At 43.5% G+C, this 17,500-nt stretch overlaps 1 protein-coding gene across 1 annotated transcript in view; it reads left to right on the forward strand.

Moving 5' to 3' along the window:
* Positions 1-6,762: 6,762 nt before the first annotated feature.
* Positions 6,763-17,500, forward strand: part of LOC134442928 (protein NLRC3-like) — a 43,565-nt gene continuing 32,827 nt past the window's right edge. Inside the window, exon 1 of the mRNA XM_063192889.1 lies at positions 6,763-6,816. Within this exon, the coding sequence (XP_063048959.1) occupies positions 6,773-6,816 (44 nt within the window). The 5' untranslated portion in view covers positions 6,763-6,772. The remainder of the gene's footprint in view (positions 6,817-17,500) is intronic.

Below are 17,500 nucleotides of genomic sequence, written 5' to 3' on the forward strand. Positions count from 1 at the left end.
TTATTTAAAACTAAAGAAATGTTGCAAGTGACACCCACAGACCCGCCGCTGTGGCAGCATTTTCCTCGCAGATTCATCTCAGATTCATCTCTGAAGAAGAAGGAGTAATTTAGTCAGAGAATATCTTTAGTGGAGTTGGAGCGTCGTCAGGTGGCTGTTGGCGGAGAAGTTGACAAGTGGGGAACAAAGAGGTAAGTTGTCCTGGGCCCAGGGAGATTGGGGGCCCATAATCGGGTCCTCATTGCATTTCATGTATTGGGTGGGGGGGCCCTTTCAGAGGACTTTGTCCTGGGCCCATTTAAAGCTGTCAGCGGCCCTAGCTGTTGGATCCTTAAGCGAGTAACTTCCTGTTCAACCGAAAGGCCTGTGGCTTTATGCTTTGACACCCCTGATCGCTCTGTTCCTCTGCTGCTGAGGTAATGTGATATATAATATAATAATATAATAATATAATAATATAATATATCGCAGCAATGGAATTCATCACAGACACTTTTCTAGCGAGCGAGAGTTGCTATTTTTACATTACGGGTGAATTATGTTCCTAGTGCTTCTGATGTGAGTGTGTGTGTGTTCCGGGTGTGTGTGTGTGTGTTCCTTGTGCTTCTGATGTGTGTGTGTGTGCGTGTGTGCGTGTGTGTGTGTGTGTGTGTGTGTGTGTGTGTTCTGGGTGCTTCTTTCTCTCTTCCTCGCGGCGCTTATCTTCTCTGCTGTTTTCACATTTATTCACTTCATCCATCCGCGTGCGCCCCAAATGCCTCGCGACCAGAGAGGAGAGGTGGTGTGTGTGTGTCTCTGTGTGTGTGTGTGTGTGTGTGTGTGTGTGTGTGTGTGTGTGTATGCGTGTGCCACGAGAGAGGATAGGTAGAGCTTCACCAAAACGGAGCCCAGATGATGATGATGATGATGATGATGATGATGATGATGGTGTGTGTGTGTGTGTGTGAGGCGATGAAAGGCAGAATATTCAAATGTGTTTTAGCTCTCTAGTAAGTTTAACTAGACCTACCTCTCCTCTCCTCTCCTGTCCTCTCCTCTCCTCTCCTCTCTTCTCTTCTCTTCGCTCCTCTCCTCTCCCCTCCTCTCCTCTCTCCTCCTCTCCTCTCCTCTCCTCCTCTCTCTCCTGCTCTTTTCTTCTCCTCTCCTCTCTCTCTCTCTCTCTCACACACACACACTTCTCCTCTTCTCTCCTCTCCTCTCCTCTCCTCTCCTCTCCACTCTCCTCTCCTCTCCTCTCCTCTCTTCTCTTCTCTCCTCTCCTCTCCTCTCCTCTCCTCTCCTCTCCTCTCCTCTCCTCTCCTAGCCTCTCCTCTCCTCTCTCCTCTCCTCTCCTCTCCTCACCTCTCCCATCCTACTCTCCACTCTCCTCTCCTCTCCTCTCCTCTCCTCTCCTCTCCTCTCCTCTCCTCTCCTCTCTCTCTCTCTCTCTCTCTCTCTCTCTCTCACACACACACACACACATGCACATGCACACGCACACATGCACACGCACACGCACACGCACACGCATACACACACACACACACACACACACACACAACACACACACACACACACACACACACACACACACACACACACACACACACACACACACACACACACACACACACACACACACACACACCATGTCTGGATGGATATTAATGCAAGCCACCGGCACCAAACCTCTACATTTGTAATTATTTTCCAACTTAATAAAACAGGTGTTTTTCTTGTATAGTTTTCAAATCAAAGCTCCATTCCTGTTGAAAGGCTGACACCTGGTGGAATCAGCTGGCAGTGCGGCTAACCAGAGTTGAAAAGTATCAGTTTGGACTGGACTGTGGTAATAATATAATATAATATAATATAATATAATATAATATAATATAATATAATATAATATAATATAATATAATATAATATAATATAATATAAAAATATATGCATTTATGCACACACACACACACACACACACACACACACACACACACACACACACACACACACACACACACACACACACACACACACACACACACACACACACACACAGAGCTGCCATGTAGAATCAGATTTCTCTCTCTGTCTCCCTCTTGTGCGTGTGTAGGGCAGCAGTGCGAGTGTTTATACAGGTCATCAGTTGGGAAAATTAGGCCTTTCATTCTGCCAATGTCTTTAGTTTGTGGGGTGTGTGTAGACATATATGTAAGGGAATAGGACAGAATAGTGTTAGAAAATAGCTAATAATGCAGGAAAATAGAGTTACTAAAACATGACAACCTGTCATTTCGGAAAACAGCGGCTATATTGAATTCTGGGCAAAAATTGAGGTGGCCCCATATTTTAATCTCTTCCAATAGGCCTTCTGGTCAGTAATCCACAGAGAAAACTTTGGCAGGATGAAAGGCCTAACAGGTACATGAGCCGCAAGCATACTAGTAGCGTTTTCTCGGCGGGAATGCGGTCTTGTTTAGAAGTGCACTTCTTAATGTTACATTTGATGAAAAATAAGAAAAGTTTGAGGTAGGCTACCTCTGTGTTTCTGTAAATAAATGTCTCATCCACACACCAGGCCCCGCCCCAACACACCCCTTTCCACCAGAGCAGCACGTACCGTACGGCAGTGAAAGGAAACTGCAGCAGACGCCTCTGCCTCACTGAGCTCACACACACACAGGTAAGTAGCCTGCTGGATTATATGGCAGACAATAAATAGAGCAGTTATATTCTTATTATATATTTATATATTGTAAGATCAGAGCAATTGTATTGAGGGATTTTCTTTGTTCATTATCTCCTGGTATTGTGTTTGGAACATAATAATAAATTGTTGATACAGGATGGTGAAATCTGCTGATGGACAATAGAAATATTCACCAATCAAATTTGGACATAAAGCATCTTTGTTTTCTTTATTTTCTAAAGTAAAAGTATATATAGCATACTTTTCCTAGCCCTCCTCTTCCATGCACTATGGAGTAAAACTAAATGTATTTTCCGAGTTCTCCTCTTTCATGTACTCTGGAGTAAAACTAAATGTATTTTCCGAGTTCTCCTCTTTCATGCACTCTGAAGTCATCACAAGTCACCTGCTAGGCCTGATCAACAGGTTTACATCAGGTCTGTGTACTGGACCGAAAACAGACACAGACACAGACACAGACAGACAGACAGACAGACAGACAGACAGACAGACAGACAGACAGACAGACAGACAGACAGACAGACAGACAGACAGACAGGCAGACAGGCAGACAGACAGACAGACAGACAGACTGACAGACTGAGGCTTTAGTTTAATGGTGAAATCTTGGACAGCATGGTATAATAGTTTACTCTTCGACATCCTGTCTTTACTACTGTATCTATAGTTAAGGCTTTGCTTAGTCCAATGAGAAATACTGCAATATAACATGACTGCAATATGACACTGCATTAAATTACACTGCATTACATTACATGACATTACACTACATTATATTACATTACTTTACATTACATTACTTTACATTACTTTACATAAGGGATAACGGCCGAGGAGGTGACCGGTTAATGGCGAGACGGCGGCTCTGAACTCTGGCGACGCAGCATTAAGTAAGGGTTAACGTTCGGCGAGAAGGTCGCTACCGTGGAATAGCAGCACGACAGAGAGAATCTTTAGACCCCGACGCGGAGCGGAGGGGTCTTGTTCTCTCTGAAGTGCTGCTATTCCACAAAGCGACCGACTCGCCGAAAGTTAACCCGCTTATTATATGGATATACTTAAATGATTCACACATGCGGGGACATTTCTTTAGACCTATTTAATGTTAAGATTGTTGCTGCGCAAAACAAAACAGTGCCGTTGTGGAACACCGCTAGGCAACAGCTAGGTAGGCTAGCCAGGACAACAGGTGTTGTCTATCACAGCAGCTGATTAGAGTGACAAAAGACCGGACCATACCTCTATGGACCGGACCCCCTGCGGAGTGATATGAAACATTCGCTTTAGCCACTGACTTGTATACAAGCCAGTGGCTTTAGCAGTGAACGTCTTGTTGCCATTGACAGCGGTAGCCAGGACAACGGGTGCTGTCTATCACAGCAGCTGATTAGAGTCTTGTTGAAAAGTCGCTTTAGCAGTGAAAAGTCTTGTTGCCATTGACAGCGGTCTGTTATAGACCAACCCGTCCGTTATCGAAAAATAACAGACGTCCGAACGTTGGGGAGCCCCGTTGAAATGAATGGAGCATTCGACAGATGACGTCACAACCATATAATAATCTCGTTTAACTGGTCGACCTCGAAGGCCGTTATCTGGCTTATCTGCCGTTATGGTACTTTTTAAAATCTATTACTGTCTGTGAAGTAGTAGGAACCATACCAGCATCTTGTGAGGAAGATAGACGTGTGCGGGTGTCTAATTTAGACGCGTATAGAAACTTAATTCGGTATGCTGACGTTATGATTTTTTAATTTTCTGTTGACGATGTGCATGTTCCCTTAGATACCGTTGGCATTCCAAGTGAAGATTCTATGCACGTCTAACTTAGTCACATGCTTGACACCTGACCGGTTCCAAAGGATTAATAGCCACCCCAGCAGCCAATCAGAAAAGACAATGCCGTTGCGTAGGCAGATGAATTGTATTACATTGCATTACATTACATGACATCATGGTTCAAGTTACGGGGGGACTCGTGGGATCCGAGACCCCCTGAAACAGACACGAGAACCCCCGAAAATGTGATTTGGAAAATGTTGGGGTGGTCTCTAAACTTTTGGCAAAATTATGTGTATTGATGACAAATAAATCGTGTGTCAAATGGGTATTTGCATACCCAATGTGTTGTGTTTAGGCTACATCAAACATAAAATTAAAACAATATGACGACGAACAGCAACTGCGAGCCTACAGTTGCTGCTTTGCAGCGGTTGCGCGTGACGTGCCCGTGACTTCTAGTGCTATGCAATAGGATTTTGGCAACAGCAAGCTGCATAATTGAACATTAGGCTACTTGACACCTCAAAATTGAAATACTTATTAAAAAGCACAGCATGAAAAAACACAAAAGAAGTCATGCAACACGTTCGCCACTACATATGAAAAAGGACAAAAGGACAAAAATGATCGCTGTCACTGTCTGGAATATTTCAGAGGGTATGAAAAAGTTAACGGCGCAGTCTAAATGTAACTGGCTGGCCCTCAGGAAATAAGTCAAGTAATAAGTCAATGTTAGCGGGACTTCTGTCTACAAATAGAATCTAGCATCTCATATTCTGCTGCTGTGATGATGTCGGAGTGAAGTCGCTACAAGTTTAACAGCGAAATTGCCCAGTGTCACAGTGTGAGGAGTGACTTAATGAAGCATTGCAATTTGGGACTATTCTGTATGTGGTGCTATGAAAACGATACAACTCCGTGGAGCTACTGTTTTTTAATCAGTGAAGTTTAAGCCGGGGCGTTTATGATCAATATTGGGTTTCTCTTTCCGTGCGTCAGCGAAGACTGCTGTCAGTCACACATTGCGCAGCGTGTACACACCCAAACAACCAAAAGCTTTTCTCTATCCCTCTCCTTTTGCTCAGGTCCTTGTCTCAACTGGTGCATAAGGTAGTTATTATGACCAGCTACTTTCTTTCAATATTAAATGATGCAAATATACACATCGTCACGGTCTAAATCGCGAACGATACCTGGAACGCTCATTAGATATAAAACATCCTAAGTGGTCACAGGGTCCAGGTTTAGCTTTTAGCACAGAGGCCCACGACTACGCTTTCGAGATTTGCACTCTGAGACAAGCGCAACATCCCCATTAAGTGTTTATAAAGTTGTGAATAGTTATTGTAAAGTGTTACCATCTAACATGGTGGATATGTTGTGTATGTGTCAGCAGTGAGTGGTGTCTTCTCTGCTTGTTATCTAGAGTAAGATCTGCTCCCGAGGAGAGGCCTACTTCCTCCAACATGAGTCTGCTGGAGGAACAGCAAACACACACAGCACTGAGAGAGGATGGTGCTGGAAATGTGTGAGTGTGTGTGTGTGTGATGTGTGTCTGTCTGTCCGTCAGCACTGGGAGGGAATGGTGCTGGAAATATGTGAGTGTGTGTGTGTGTGATGTCTGTCTGTCTGTCCGTCTGTTCCCGTGTGTGGTTTTAATAATGCCATATGCATACTACTTCATAAAAGGCGAACCGAAAGTTATACAGCCTATATTTTCTTCCAGTCCAGTTGATGTGAAGAGGCCAGACTCCCCTGTCCCCAGCTGTGTGTCCATGAAGAGTGACCAGTCCATGGGTCGACCAGTGAACTTTGGAGCAGGAGACTCATCTGTTAAGAAGTAATGAAGTGTGTGTGTGTGTGCGTGCATAAGTTGGGTAGGTGAACCAGAGATGGTGAAAAGGCAGGTCAGAACCTAGGAAATTGTTTGTTTGAAATGCAAACTGAAAATTATTATTGCCTTTCTTCCAGTCCACTTGATGTGAAGAGGCCAGACTCCCTTGTCCCCAGCTGTGTGTCCATGAAGAGTGACCAGTCCATGGGTCGACCAGTAAACTTTGGAGCAGGACACTCATCTGATCAGAAGTAAACAAATAACAATGTGTGTGTGTGTGTGTGTGTGTGTGTGTGTGTGTGTGTGTGTGTGTGTGTGTGTGTGTGTGTGTCTGTGCTTTATGATGACCTATGTACACTGAGAGATTAACTGGATCAATTCACTTTCTTGGCAGTCACACACAGCAGATATCAGATGGCAATACAAAGGCGATGGACAGAACAAGAGAAGAGGAGGACGACAGAGGAGAGATGGACAGAACAAGAGAAGAGGAGGGGTCTTCTGCAGAGCAAAGGTGAGCTACTGTCCTGTTTTCCTTCCTTTTTGAGGTAATAATAATGTACCGGGTTGGGAATCACTGACATAATGGAATCCAAAAAGAAAGCTCATCTCTCATATAAAACAGTAAACACTTCAGAGAGTGAATGCGAGGCATTACTGTACAGCTCTTTCATTAAAGGATAAATTCAGCCAATTTCAACATGCTGTTGTAATGCTCACACTACCCTGGACTTTTTTTTCTTCAGCCTTTTCCGAGATCCTGGTCATTGTAATGGGGGCAGAGTTTGTTTACATTTAAAAAAAAAAACATCTTGATTTGTTCCCAAAAACATCCAGAAGGTTATGAAACATCAGCAGACAACTAGCTGACAGCGATAGCATTTGGGAAAATATTTGGAGTAGGCCTATGTTAAGACTTGTTCATCACCGGGTACTGTCAAGTCAAGGGTAGCGTGAGCAATACAACAGCATATTGAAATTGACTGAAGTGCTCCTTTAAAGTCAATTGCTCAAATTCAGTTCATTACATTAGATGAAAGTAACTTTGAACAAAAACCTACATACATTATCTGCTTCAGTTACAGATGTAAACAGATATCTGGGGCAATAAAGGACCATAAAAGCCTTCTTAAGGAGAAGTTTCAGTGTTTGACTGAGGGAATCTCCAAGCAGGGAAACCCCACACTCCTCAATGAGATCTACACAGAGGTCTACATCACAGAGGGGGGCAGTGGAGAGGTCAATAATGAACACGAGGTCAGACAGATTGAGGCAGCATCCAAGAGATCAGATGCATATGACACACCAATCAAATGCAATGACATTTTTAAACCCTTACCTGGACAAGAAAAATACATTAGAACTGTGCTGACGAAGGGAGTGGCTGGCATTGGAAAAACAATATCTGTGCAAAAGTTTATTCTGGACTGGGCAGAAGAAAAAGCCAACATGGATGTCCACTACATATTTCCTCTTCCTTTCCGTGAGCTTAACATGGTGAAGGAGGGAAATGTCAGTTTAGTGGGTCTAATTAAGCGATTCTGTGGTGACATCACTGATTTGAGCATTTTCAATGATGACAAATGCAAGGTGTTATTCATCTTCGATGGCCTCGATGAGTGTCGGATTCCTTTGAATTTCAAATCCAACACAAAGTGCTGTGATGTAGCAGAAGTAACCACACTGTCTGCTTTGCTGACAAACCTCATCAAGGGGAATCTGCTGCCCTCTGCTCTCATGTGGATTACCTCCAGACCAGCAGCAGCCAATCATATCCCTCCTGAGTGTGTGGACCAGGTGACAGAGGTACGTGGGTTTAATGACCCCCAGAAGGAGGAGTACTTCAGGAAGAGAGTCAGTGATAAGGACCTGGCTAGCAGAACCATCAGCCACCTGAAGTCATCCAGGAGCCTCTTCATCATGTGCCACATTCCTGTCTTCTGCTGGATTGCAGCCACTGTGCTAGAGATAATGTTGGGAGAAAGAAACACAGGAGAGATCCCCAAGACTCTGACTCAAATGTACACACGCTTCCTGATGATTCAGACACAGATCAAGCAGAAGTACACCGAAAGAAAAGAGACGGATGAAGGGATGATTTTCAAGCTGGGGAAACTTGCTTTTCAGCAGCTGCAGAAGGGCAATCTGATCTTCTATGAGCAGGACCTGAGAGAGTGTGGCATTGACATCACAGAGGCATCAGTGTACTCAGGAGTGTGTACCCAGATCTTCAGAGAGGAGGCTGGGCTGTACCAGGGGAAGGTGTTCTGCTTTGTGCATCTCAGCATTCAGGAGCATCTTGCTGCGTTGTATGTGCACTTCACTCTCGTCATACAGAAGGAAAATGTTCTTAAAAAAGGCACATTGCGATCCATTTTTGGTCAGGTTTTCAGGTCCCCATCTGTTCCTGTGTCTGTCTATGAGCTGCACAAGATGGCAGTAGATCTGGCCTTGCAGAGCAAAAATGGACACTTGGACCTTTTCCTCCGCTTTCTCCTGGGCCTCTCACTGGCATCCAATAAAAAGCTCTTGAGTGATCTGCTGCAACAGGCAACCATCCAATCACAGAACACAGATGAAACTGTCCAGTATATCAAGCAGAAGATCAGAGAGAATCCCTCTTCAGAGAAATGCCTGAATCTGTTCCATTGCCTCAATGAGCTGAATGACCAGTCCTTAGTGGAGGAAATCCAGAACTACATGAAGACATCAGGACGTCTAAATGAAGCCAAACTCTCCTCTGCACAGTGGTCAGCTGTGGTGTTTGTGCTGCTGACCTCAGATCAGCAGCTGGATGAGTTTAACCTAAAGAAATATGGCGGATCAGATGAATGTCTGCTGAGGCTGATGCCTGTGGTCAAGACCTCCAGATCAGCAAAGTAAGTCAATCACCACTATAATCGCATGTCTGTGCGGCTGCGTCTGTGTGTGCGCCTGTGTGTCTCTCTGTGTTTAATGACTAGAATATTGGTATTGGTGTTAGTGAGATATAGTGTTGTATGATGCATTATTGCAGATTATGTGGTACCAATTAGATATGGTGTTGTATGATGCATTATTGCAGAGGTAACACTTTACAATAACTACCCAATAAAGCTTAATAAACACTTTATTAATATTTAATTATAATTAACATTTAACAAAGCATTTACAAATGTTTGTAAATGAGTAAGAGCCAAACTACGACAGCACAGTGGAGTGGGAATCAACTTCTATTGTGTGAGTTTTATGTGGTTTCATGCCTTCTGGTCTTTGGAGGACACACTTCCAGGACCGATAAGACTGTGCTGCGTCTGTTGTGTTAACATGGTATTTCTTGCCCATTTATAAACATTTTTTAACATTTTGTTAATTAGTTAATTATTTTTTAAAGTGTTTATAAAGCTTTTTTTGGGTAGTTATTGTAAAGTGTTACCGCTACTCTTGTACAGTCTAAATAGGCGAACACAATACAGACAAACACATTAACTGAAGTTACAGATAAAACACATTATGGCATGCATTCATGATGAAGTTACAGATAAAACACATTATGGCACGTACACATGATGAAGATAAGAGACATTATGGCACGTACACATGGTGAAGATAAGAGACATTATGGCACGTACACATGGTGAAGATAAGAGACATTATGGCACGTACACATGGTCCAGCATGTTCTCTTTCTGGACATTTACTTGCAGTGCTGTCTCTTCAGATTAAATATGCAATAGTGTGAATGTCATCAGGATGAACCAGCAGGTGGTTTTCAGCAGGAGAAAGTGCCATAATGTCAGTGTGTTAAGATTTATCATCATGTTTCCCCGTTCTGTGTGTGTGTGTGTGTGTGTTAACACAGTGTGAGTGTGTTTAGATGTATCATGATGTTCCCCCAGCAGGGCTTGACACTGACTTTTTCACTTGCCTGCAATGTGGCTAGTGGTTTTCCTGAGTCACTTGCCATCCAGCTATTCTACCAGCCACAAATTTGAAATCATTTTTTTTCTTTATCATGACGCTGTTCATCTAACTTCAGAAGATGAGGTGTTTAAGCAATCAGATGAGTGCATATCTTTCTACATGGAAATAAATCTCACAAATAGAAACTGAGCTTTTTCTTGAACTTAAATAGAAACAATTGATACAGAAGGTGTGAAAAGCAGAATATATGCTATTCTGATGTCATACCATTGAATAACCTGCCAAATTGGCTAGTGGCACTGTAATTGTCACTAGCCACAGCCAAGTTTTACCAGCATTTGGCCGGTTGGCAGGTGCCAGTGTTAAGCCCTGTGTGTGTGTGTGTGTGTGTGTGTGTGTGTGTGTGTGTGTGTGTGTGTGTGTGTGTTGTAACAGTGCCAGTGTGTTGAGATGTATCATGATGTTTCCCCAGGCTGTGTGACTGTGAGCTGACAGGGAAAAGCTGTTCCTCTCTGGCTGCAGCCCTCAGCTCAGGCTCAAGTCTCAGACAGCTGAACCTGAATGCCAATAATCTGCAAGACTCTGGAGTGGCACTTCTTAGTGCTGCATTAGGAAATCCACTCTGTCAACTGGAGACACTAATGTGAGCACAATAGTAGCATTCAAATCATGTCTATATGCATGCATTGCCTGTGTGTGTGTGTGTGTGTGTGTGTGTGTGTGTGTGTGTGTGTGTGTGTGTGTGTGTGTGTGTGTGTGTGTGTGTGTGTGTGTGTGTTTGAGTATCCGTGTGTGTGTGTGTGTGTGATCATAATGTTTCCCCAGGCTGCGGGGCTGTCAGCTGACAGGGAAAAGCTGTTCCTCTCTGGCTGCTGCCCTCAGCTCAGGCTCAAGTCTCAGACAGCTGAAGCTGAGTTACACTGATTCACAGGACTCTGGAGTGGCACTTCTTAGTGCTGCATTAGGAAATCCACTCTGTCAACTGGAGACACTAGAGTGAGTATAGCAGTAGCTTCCCCAATGTTTCTTTTTTTATGCACTAACTGTGTGTGTGTGTGTGTGTGTGTGTGTGTGTGTGTGTGTGTGTGTTTGTGTGTGTGTGTGTGTGTGTGTGTGTGTGTGTGTGTGTGTGTGTGTGTGTGTGTGTGTGTGTGTGTGTGTGTGTGTTTGCATGGGTGTGAAAGAGTGTGTGTGTGTGTCTCCTACTACTCAAGCGAGTAGGTCGCTTTTCTGCTTTGCTCCTGCCTAACTTCAATTTCTTTACTTTCTTTTCACACTATATCTTGGATTTTATTTGCCATCAGTTATACACAGTTTTTAACAAGTTTAGAGAAGAACAACAGAGGATTTTATTCATACATTAGTGTTTTTCACAAGAGAACCTATAAGTCAAAACAATTGCTGAGCTGAAACAATAGCAAAATGCGACAAGGAAAGTCCAAAAAATGGATACTGCTGGAACAATGGATTTCTGCCCTGGAATGCTTACTGGGTGATCGCCTATCAAAGACTGAAGGAAGTCCTGAAACAGGTCCCGCTATTGCAAAAGCAGACCAACGACTGGCTGGTGTGACATATGTGACCCTGGACGAAACGCCTGACAAAAGCTTCGCAAAGCAAAATGTGAGTAGGCCTACTGACTACTGGGAAAGCAAAGGGGCTCGACCCAAAAACAGAGATAAAATACTTACTTCAACACCAGTGCGGTCTGCTGCTTCCAGACCAACACTTTCAGGGCACAAGCAAGCATCCAACAGCCCATAAAACTTCAAAATCAATTTGAGTGCCTTGAACAGTTGGAACCACCTCCTCCCAGAATAAAAACTGAACGTGGACTGCATTGGAATGACAAGAACAAAGTTAGACGGCAGCTGCCTGCCTCTACTACAACACTTGTTGTTGGTGATCTCAATGTGAAAAATGTCGGAAATGGAACTTTTAAAGTGTCCTGTCTGCCCCATGCATCCGTACGTGAGACCAAGGATAGTATCCCACAATTGGTGTCTGACCACAGATCTATTGATCGCCTTGTTGTTCACTGTGGGGCAGCGGATCTGTTCAAAGAGCAAATAACTGTCAGAAAGGATTTTAATTACTTATTTTCAACTGTAAAAGATCTGAAAATTCCATCCTTCATCAGCGGGCCAATACCAGCACCCTGCTATCGCAACTATGCGTTTTCCAGATTGAATTCCTTAAACACCTGGCTGTCAAGGACATGCAGATCCAATGGTATCAGCTTTGTTGACAACTTCGACCGTTTCTGGAGACGCTCTGTACTTTTCAAACAAAACAGTGCAGAACTGAGTTGGACCGGCGCCAAAGTGTTGACAGACCAGTTTGTTTACAGCATTGAGACCTTGGGCGCTGATAAGCGACCTGTATCTGTATCCACTCAGACACATGGGCATTTCAACAAGCCCTCTGTCCCTGCCAGTGTGCAAACTGAGCCACAGACTGGCGAAAGCACACACACAGATGACGTAGCCAAGTCCCTCTCTGCTCATGTGGAAAACAACGGCATGACTGACCCACCAACACACAGAACTCGCCACAAACTGAACCAGCTTTCGGAACAGCTGGAAGACCTGTCACAGAAACTGGCAGCAAACCGCTCGCCGGAGATCAAGTGTTCACCTCCTTGTCGGACTGGCAAAATGCCATTGGCATCACCAATTCCACCTCCCAGGTCTGCCGAAAAGCAACTGTCAACACAGGGAATAGGAAATGTGGTTTCCTCAAAACCAAACTCACTCCCCAGATGTGGTGAAACGCAGTCAACAGCATCAAGCCCTGGCAACGGTGACAAAATGCAATCACCAATGGAATCACAACCTTCCCGGAACGACGAAACACCATCTTCATCTCCCAGACTGAGATTTCCAGCAACTATGGCGAGACTACTCCCCTTTGCCAGATCTACCTTTTCTACCCCCAGACATTCCTACCAAGCCTCCTATGCGGATATTTCTCAAGGTCAACCTCATTCTACCCCAAAATCTGAAAGGTTACTTCCATCCATGACTGCACCCAAAAAAGGCAGAGCCCCACCACCACCTGTCTGTGCTCTGGAGTACAATAGTATCAGTGATGATGACCTTGTTGAAAGCACAGTCTGATATCAACTGGGTCCCTACCCACATAGTAACAGTGGTTTTGAAAATAAGCAGATAAGGGGACCCGTGGACAATCTTATTCCAGTTCTAACAACCAAGCGAAGTCTCTTGAGGACACATATACATTCCCCCAAGAGGGCAAGCATGAAATATCTCAGAGTTGTCCCAAAAAATCTCACTCAGAGTACCACAGTGGAAATGCCTCCAATGCTCAATATTAAATTAGCTTTACAGAATGCCAGATCTCTAAGGAACAAGCCTTTTATTGTCAATGAGTTTATCTGTACCCACAACCTTGATTTTTTATTTTTAACTGAAACATGGCTGGAAAAATCCACTAGTTCTATCACACTTATAGAAGCAACTCCGCCACACTTTCATTTCATTAGTACAGAAAGGCAGAATAAACAGGGAGGGGGGATAGCAATTATTTTCAAGGCACTGTTTCAATGTCAAAAGACAGCACTAGGTGAATTTTCATCTTTTGAATACTTAGCTGCAGTTCTAAAATGTTCTTCTGACATACTGTTATTAACTATCTACAGACCTCCAAGACTTTCTGCACCACTCTTCTTAGAGGAATTTGGTGAGCTGTTGTCGAATGTTTGTGTGGACTATGAAAGCTTGTTTATAACAGGCGATTTCAATTTCCACGTGAACGACTTAGAGAATGTCTATGCTAAGGAATTTTTAAGTCTTATTGACATTTTTAGCCTTACACAGCATGTAACAGGACCAACACACAACCAAGGTCACACTCTAGACCTAATAATAACAAAAGGCCTCAATGCTTGTGCTAGTGTCAAAGACTATGGCTTTTCTGACCATTACTGCATTTTTTCTGATGTTTCTATGTACCCTCATGTTCAAAGGGAATCTGTTACAGTCAAAAAACGTATACGTAAATGTATACGTAAACGTATCAACTGTGAGACAGCCTCACTCTTTCAGCAAGCACTTTCAGAGATCCAAAGTCAAACTTCAGAGAATGCTGATGATCTCATGGTTAATTTTAATGCAAGGATGACCCATATTATGGATGTTATTGCCCCCGAAAAAATCAAAACAGTGGGACATAAAAAAGCACCTTGGAGAATGAATCCCACAGTTATATTGCTAAAGCAAGAATGCAGGAGGGCTGAAAGACAGTGGCGTAAATCCAAACTTGAAGTCCACTACCAAATCTATAAACACACACTCTCGAAATACATCCAAGAAATTTCTATAGCTAGACAATCTTTTTCCTCTGACATAATTAACAGAAATATTAATAATGCACGCGTCCTGTTTGGCACTGTGGAAAAGCTAGCAAGGCCCCCAAATCAAATGCCCTCTGAGTTCCTCTCAGTCAGCAAATGCAATGAGTTTGCATCCTTTTTCAAAGGAAAGATTGAAAAAATACGTACAAACATACTCACACATGTGCAACCGACCCAAGATTCGGACCAACTTGCTACGGTGAAGTTAAATCCTAACCTCATGAGAAATTTTAATTTAGTTGATGTGGACATTCTTAATAGACCGGTACAAAGTCTTAGCTCCTCTACATCTGACTATATTCTACCAACAGCCTTCTTCAAATCCATCTTACATCTAATATCACCAGATGTACTTCAGATCATCAACACCTCACTACAAACAGGCATATTCCCAGGCTGTCTGAAAGAAGCAGTTGTGAAACCCTTACTGAAAAAGAACAACCTGGATGCACTGGTACTAAACAACTATAGGCCCATATCCAATCTACCATTCATGGGTAAAATAATAGAGAAAATTGTTTTTAACCAATTAACTGCCTTTCTAATGTCTAATAGCTATTTTGATAAGTTTCAATCAGGTTTCCGTGCCTACCACAGCACTGAAACAGCTCTTATTAAAGTTATGAATGACATAAGATTGAATTCTGATGCTGGCAAATCATCCGTCTTGGTGCTACTCGATTTAAGTGCAGCTTTCGATACAGTTAATCATTCTATACCAGTGGCGTAGCCAGAAAAGGAATTATAGGTGTTCCCAAGAAAATACAGGTGTTCCCCTTTTTAAAAGAAAAAAACGAACTCCAAAATAATACATTAACCATGTATTTTAATAAAACAGATGCAATCGCTGGTAAACAATAAAGTGAAACAGTGCACAGAGAAGAACACATCATAGCACTTGTGCGTATTCATGGAGCCATAGCCTACTATTACGCATAATACATTTACCATGTATATTTACCATGTAGGCTGTTTAACAGATGCAATCGCTGTTAAAAAAAAATAAAAAAATAAAAGAAAAAAAGTGCCGAGAGAAGAACACATTACAGCACGAGTGCGCACACTCATGGAGCCATGAGGCTACTTCTAACTCCAAAATAATACATTAAACATTTATTTTAAAAGAACAAATACAACCGCTGCTAAAGTGACACGGTGCCCAGAGAAGAACAACACATCGTGCATGGTAGGTGCACATATTAGGCATGGATGGTTAACAAACCCATTTAACCAGCATCTGAACAAAACCACTGTTGGGTTAAGAACGTGACCTATTTGCTGCTAGCCTATATTTGCGCTGCAAGTGAATTCACAGGGCAAGGCGGCGTGGCTTGGCCTTGAGTGCATCAATTATCTCATCAGAGTTCAATTCCTCGGTGAGCTGCCTTTCAAACATAAGCAGTGAGATGCTATTCAGCCTGCCTGTGACCATTGTGCTTCTGATCTTCGACTTAACTCTGTTTACGACAGAAAACAGACGTTCAACAGTGCAACTTGTGATTGGAAGTGTTGCCAATACGCGTAGTAAGCTGTTAATTCGGGGAAACACATCTTTATTACATGCATCCAACACTTCCATAATGGACGAGAATCGCAGTCCTCCGTCCATTTTCCTTTGGACCAATTGCTGAAACACATTCAGCTCGGATGTGTCCATCTCAATTCCATAATGCCCGCATGCCTCGCGCAATGCGTCCAGCTGGAAACGCGCGCCTGGCGCAGGCATAAGGGAAGCAGCGGCCTTCATGATACCATACGAGTCATGTTGGAAACGGTTGTTCAGCTCCATCAGCTGCCTGTCAAGGACCATATTCCACAGTGAATTTAAGTCCGAATCACTCCTGATCGGTGCGCACCTCCCCACTGTGGACGTCACGTGAGAGTCGGCAAGCCTTGAAGGCAGCTTTCTGTTTCGTGCGCCTGGCCCTGCAACATCCCAGTTCTGAACGTCATTTTCGCGCATAACGTCCTCTGTTTGCTGAAGTATCCTCTCAAAATCACCATCTGCGTTACTTCTGAAATTTGCAAAGGTTTCTTTGAGTGCCTCGATCATATGGATACAGTCAGCCACTGACAGAGATGGGGACTGTAGACTTTTCGTTGCAAAATCACTTGCATTGAAGAGCTTAGAGAATGCAATGAGAAGAAATATGAATCTTTTGGTCTGTAGTTGTTGGAGTAGAGACTCGGCTTCTATTTTAGTCTGACCCGACCCCTCCGCAAACTCGCTCAGTGTCTCCAATATCACGTCATACAACTTCAAAACACGGTTCACAGACTGTGATTTTGAACTCCACCGTATGTCTGTGGCGTGCGTAAGCTCCAGACTGGGTGCGCCTGGGTGAAGTTCTTGTTGGATTTGTAAAAATCGTGCGTGTCTGTTGGCTCCGGTCATGAAATGGTGGAGTGAATTCAAAACATCAAAAAAAGTGGCCACAGTGGGTGAAACTTTTGATGCTGTAGAAAGCACCAAGTTCAGACGGTGGGAGTGGCAGTGCACATAAACAGCATGAGGAAAAGTTTTTTTGAGCTGCACCTGTACCCCAGACTTCTCACCGGACATAACAGCGGCCCCGTCAAAACCAAAACCCACACACAATTCAGGATCCAGCTGCAGTGGTTGGAGTATTTCCAAAATCTTGTTGGTGATTCCAGATGCTGTCATGTCATCTGTCGAAACGAATCCAACAGCCCTCTCTATCAAATTACCCTTATGCACATACCTTAAGCAGACAGCAATTAACTCCCTTTTTGACACGTCCTTATATTCGTCAGCTAAAATTGCATAATACGTGTCTGTCTCTGCATGCAACTCTGCTTTAATTTTCCGGAGGAGTAGGGATGCTGCAATTTCAAGGAGCTCATTCTGGATATCTGGGCTTGTCATTTTTGCATGGTTTGGAAGCTCGTCGAATCGTTT

Source organism: Engraulis encrasicolus, unplaced genomic scaffold (genome assembly GCF_034702125.1).
Source record: "Engraulis encrasicolus isolate BLACKSEA-1 unplaced genomic scaffold, IST_EnEncr_1.0 scaffold_26_np1212, whole genome shotgun sequence".
NCBI classification, from domain to species: domain Eukaryota; kingdom Metazoa; phylum Chordata; class Actinopteri; order Clupeiformes; family Engraulidae; genus Engraulis; species Engraulis encrasicolus.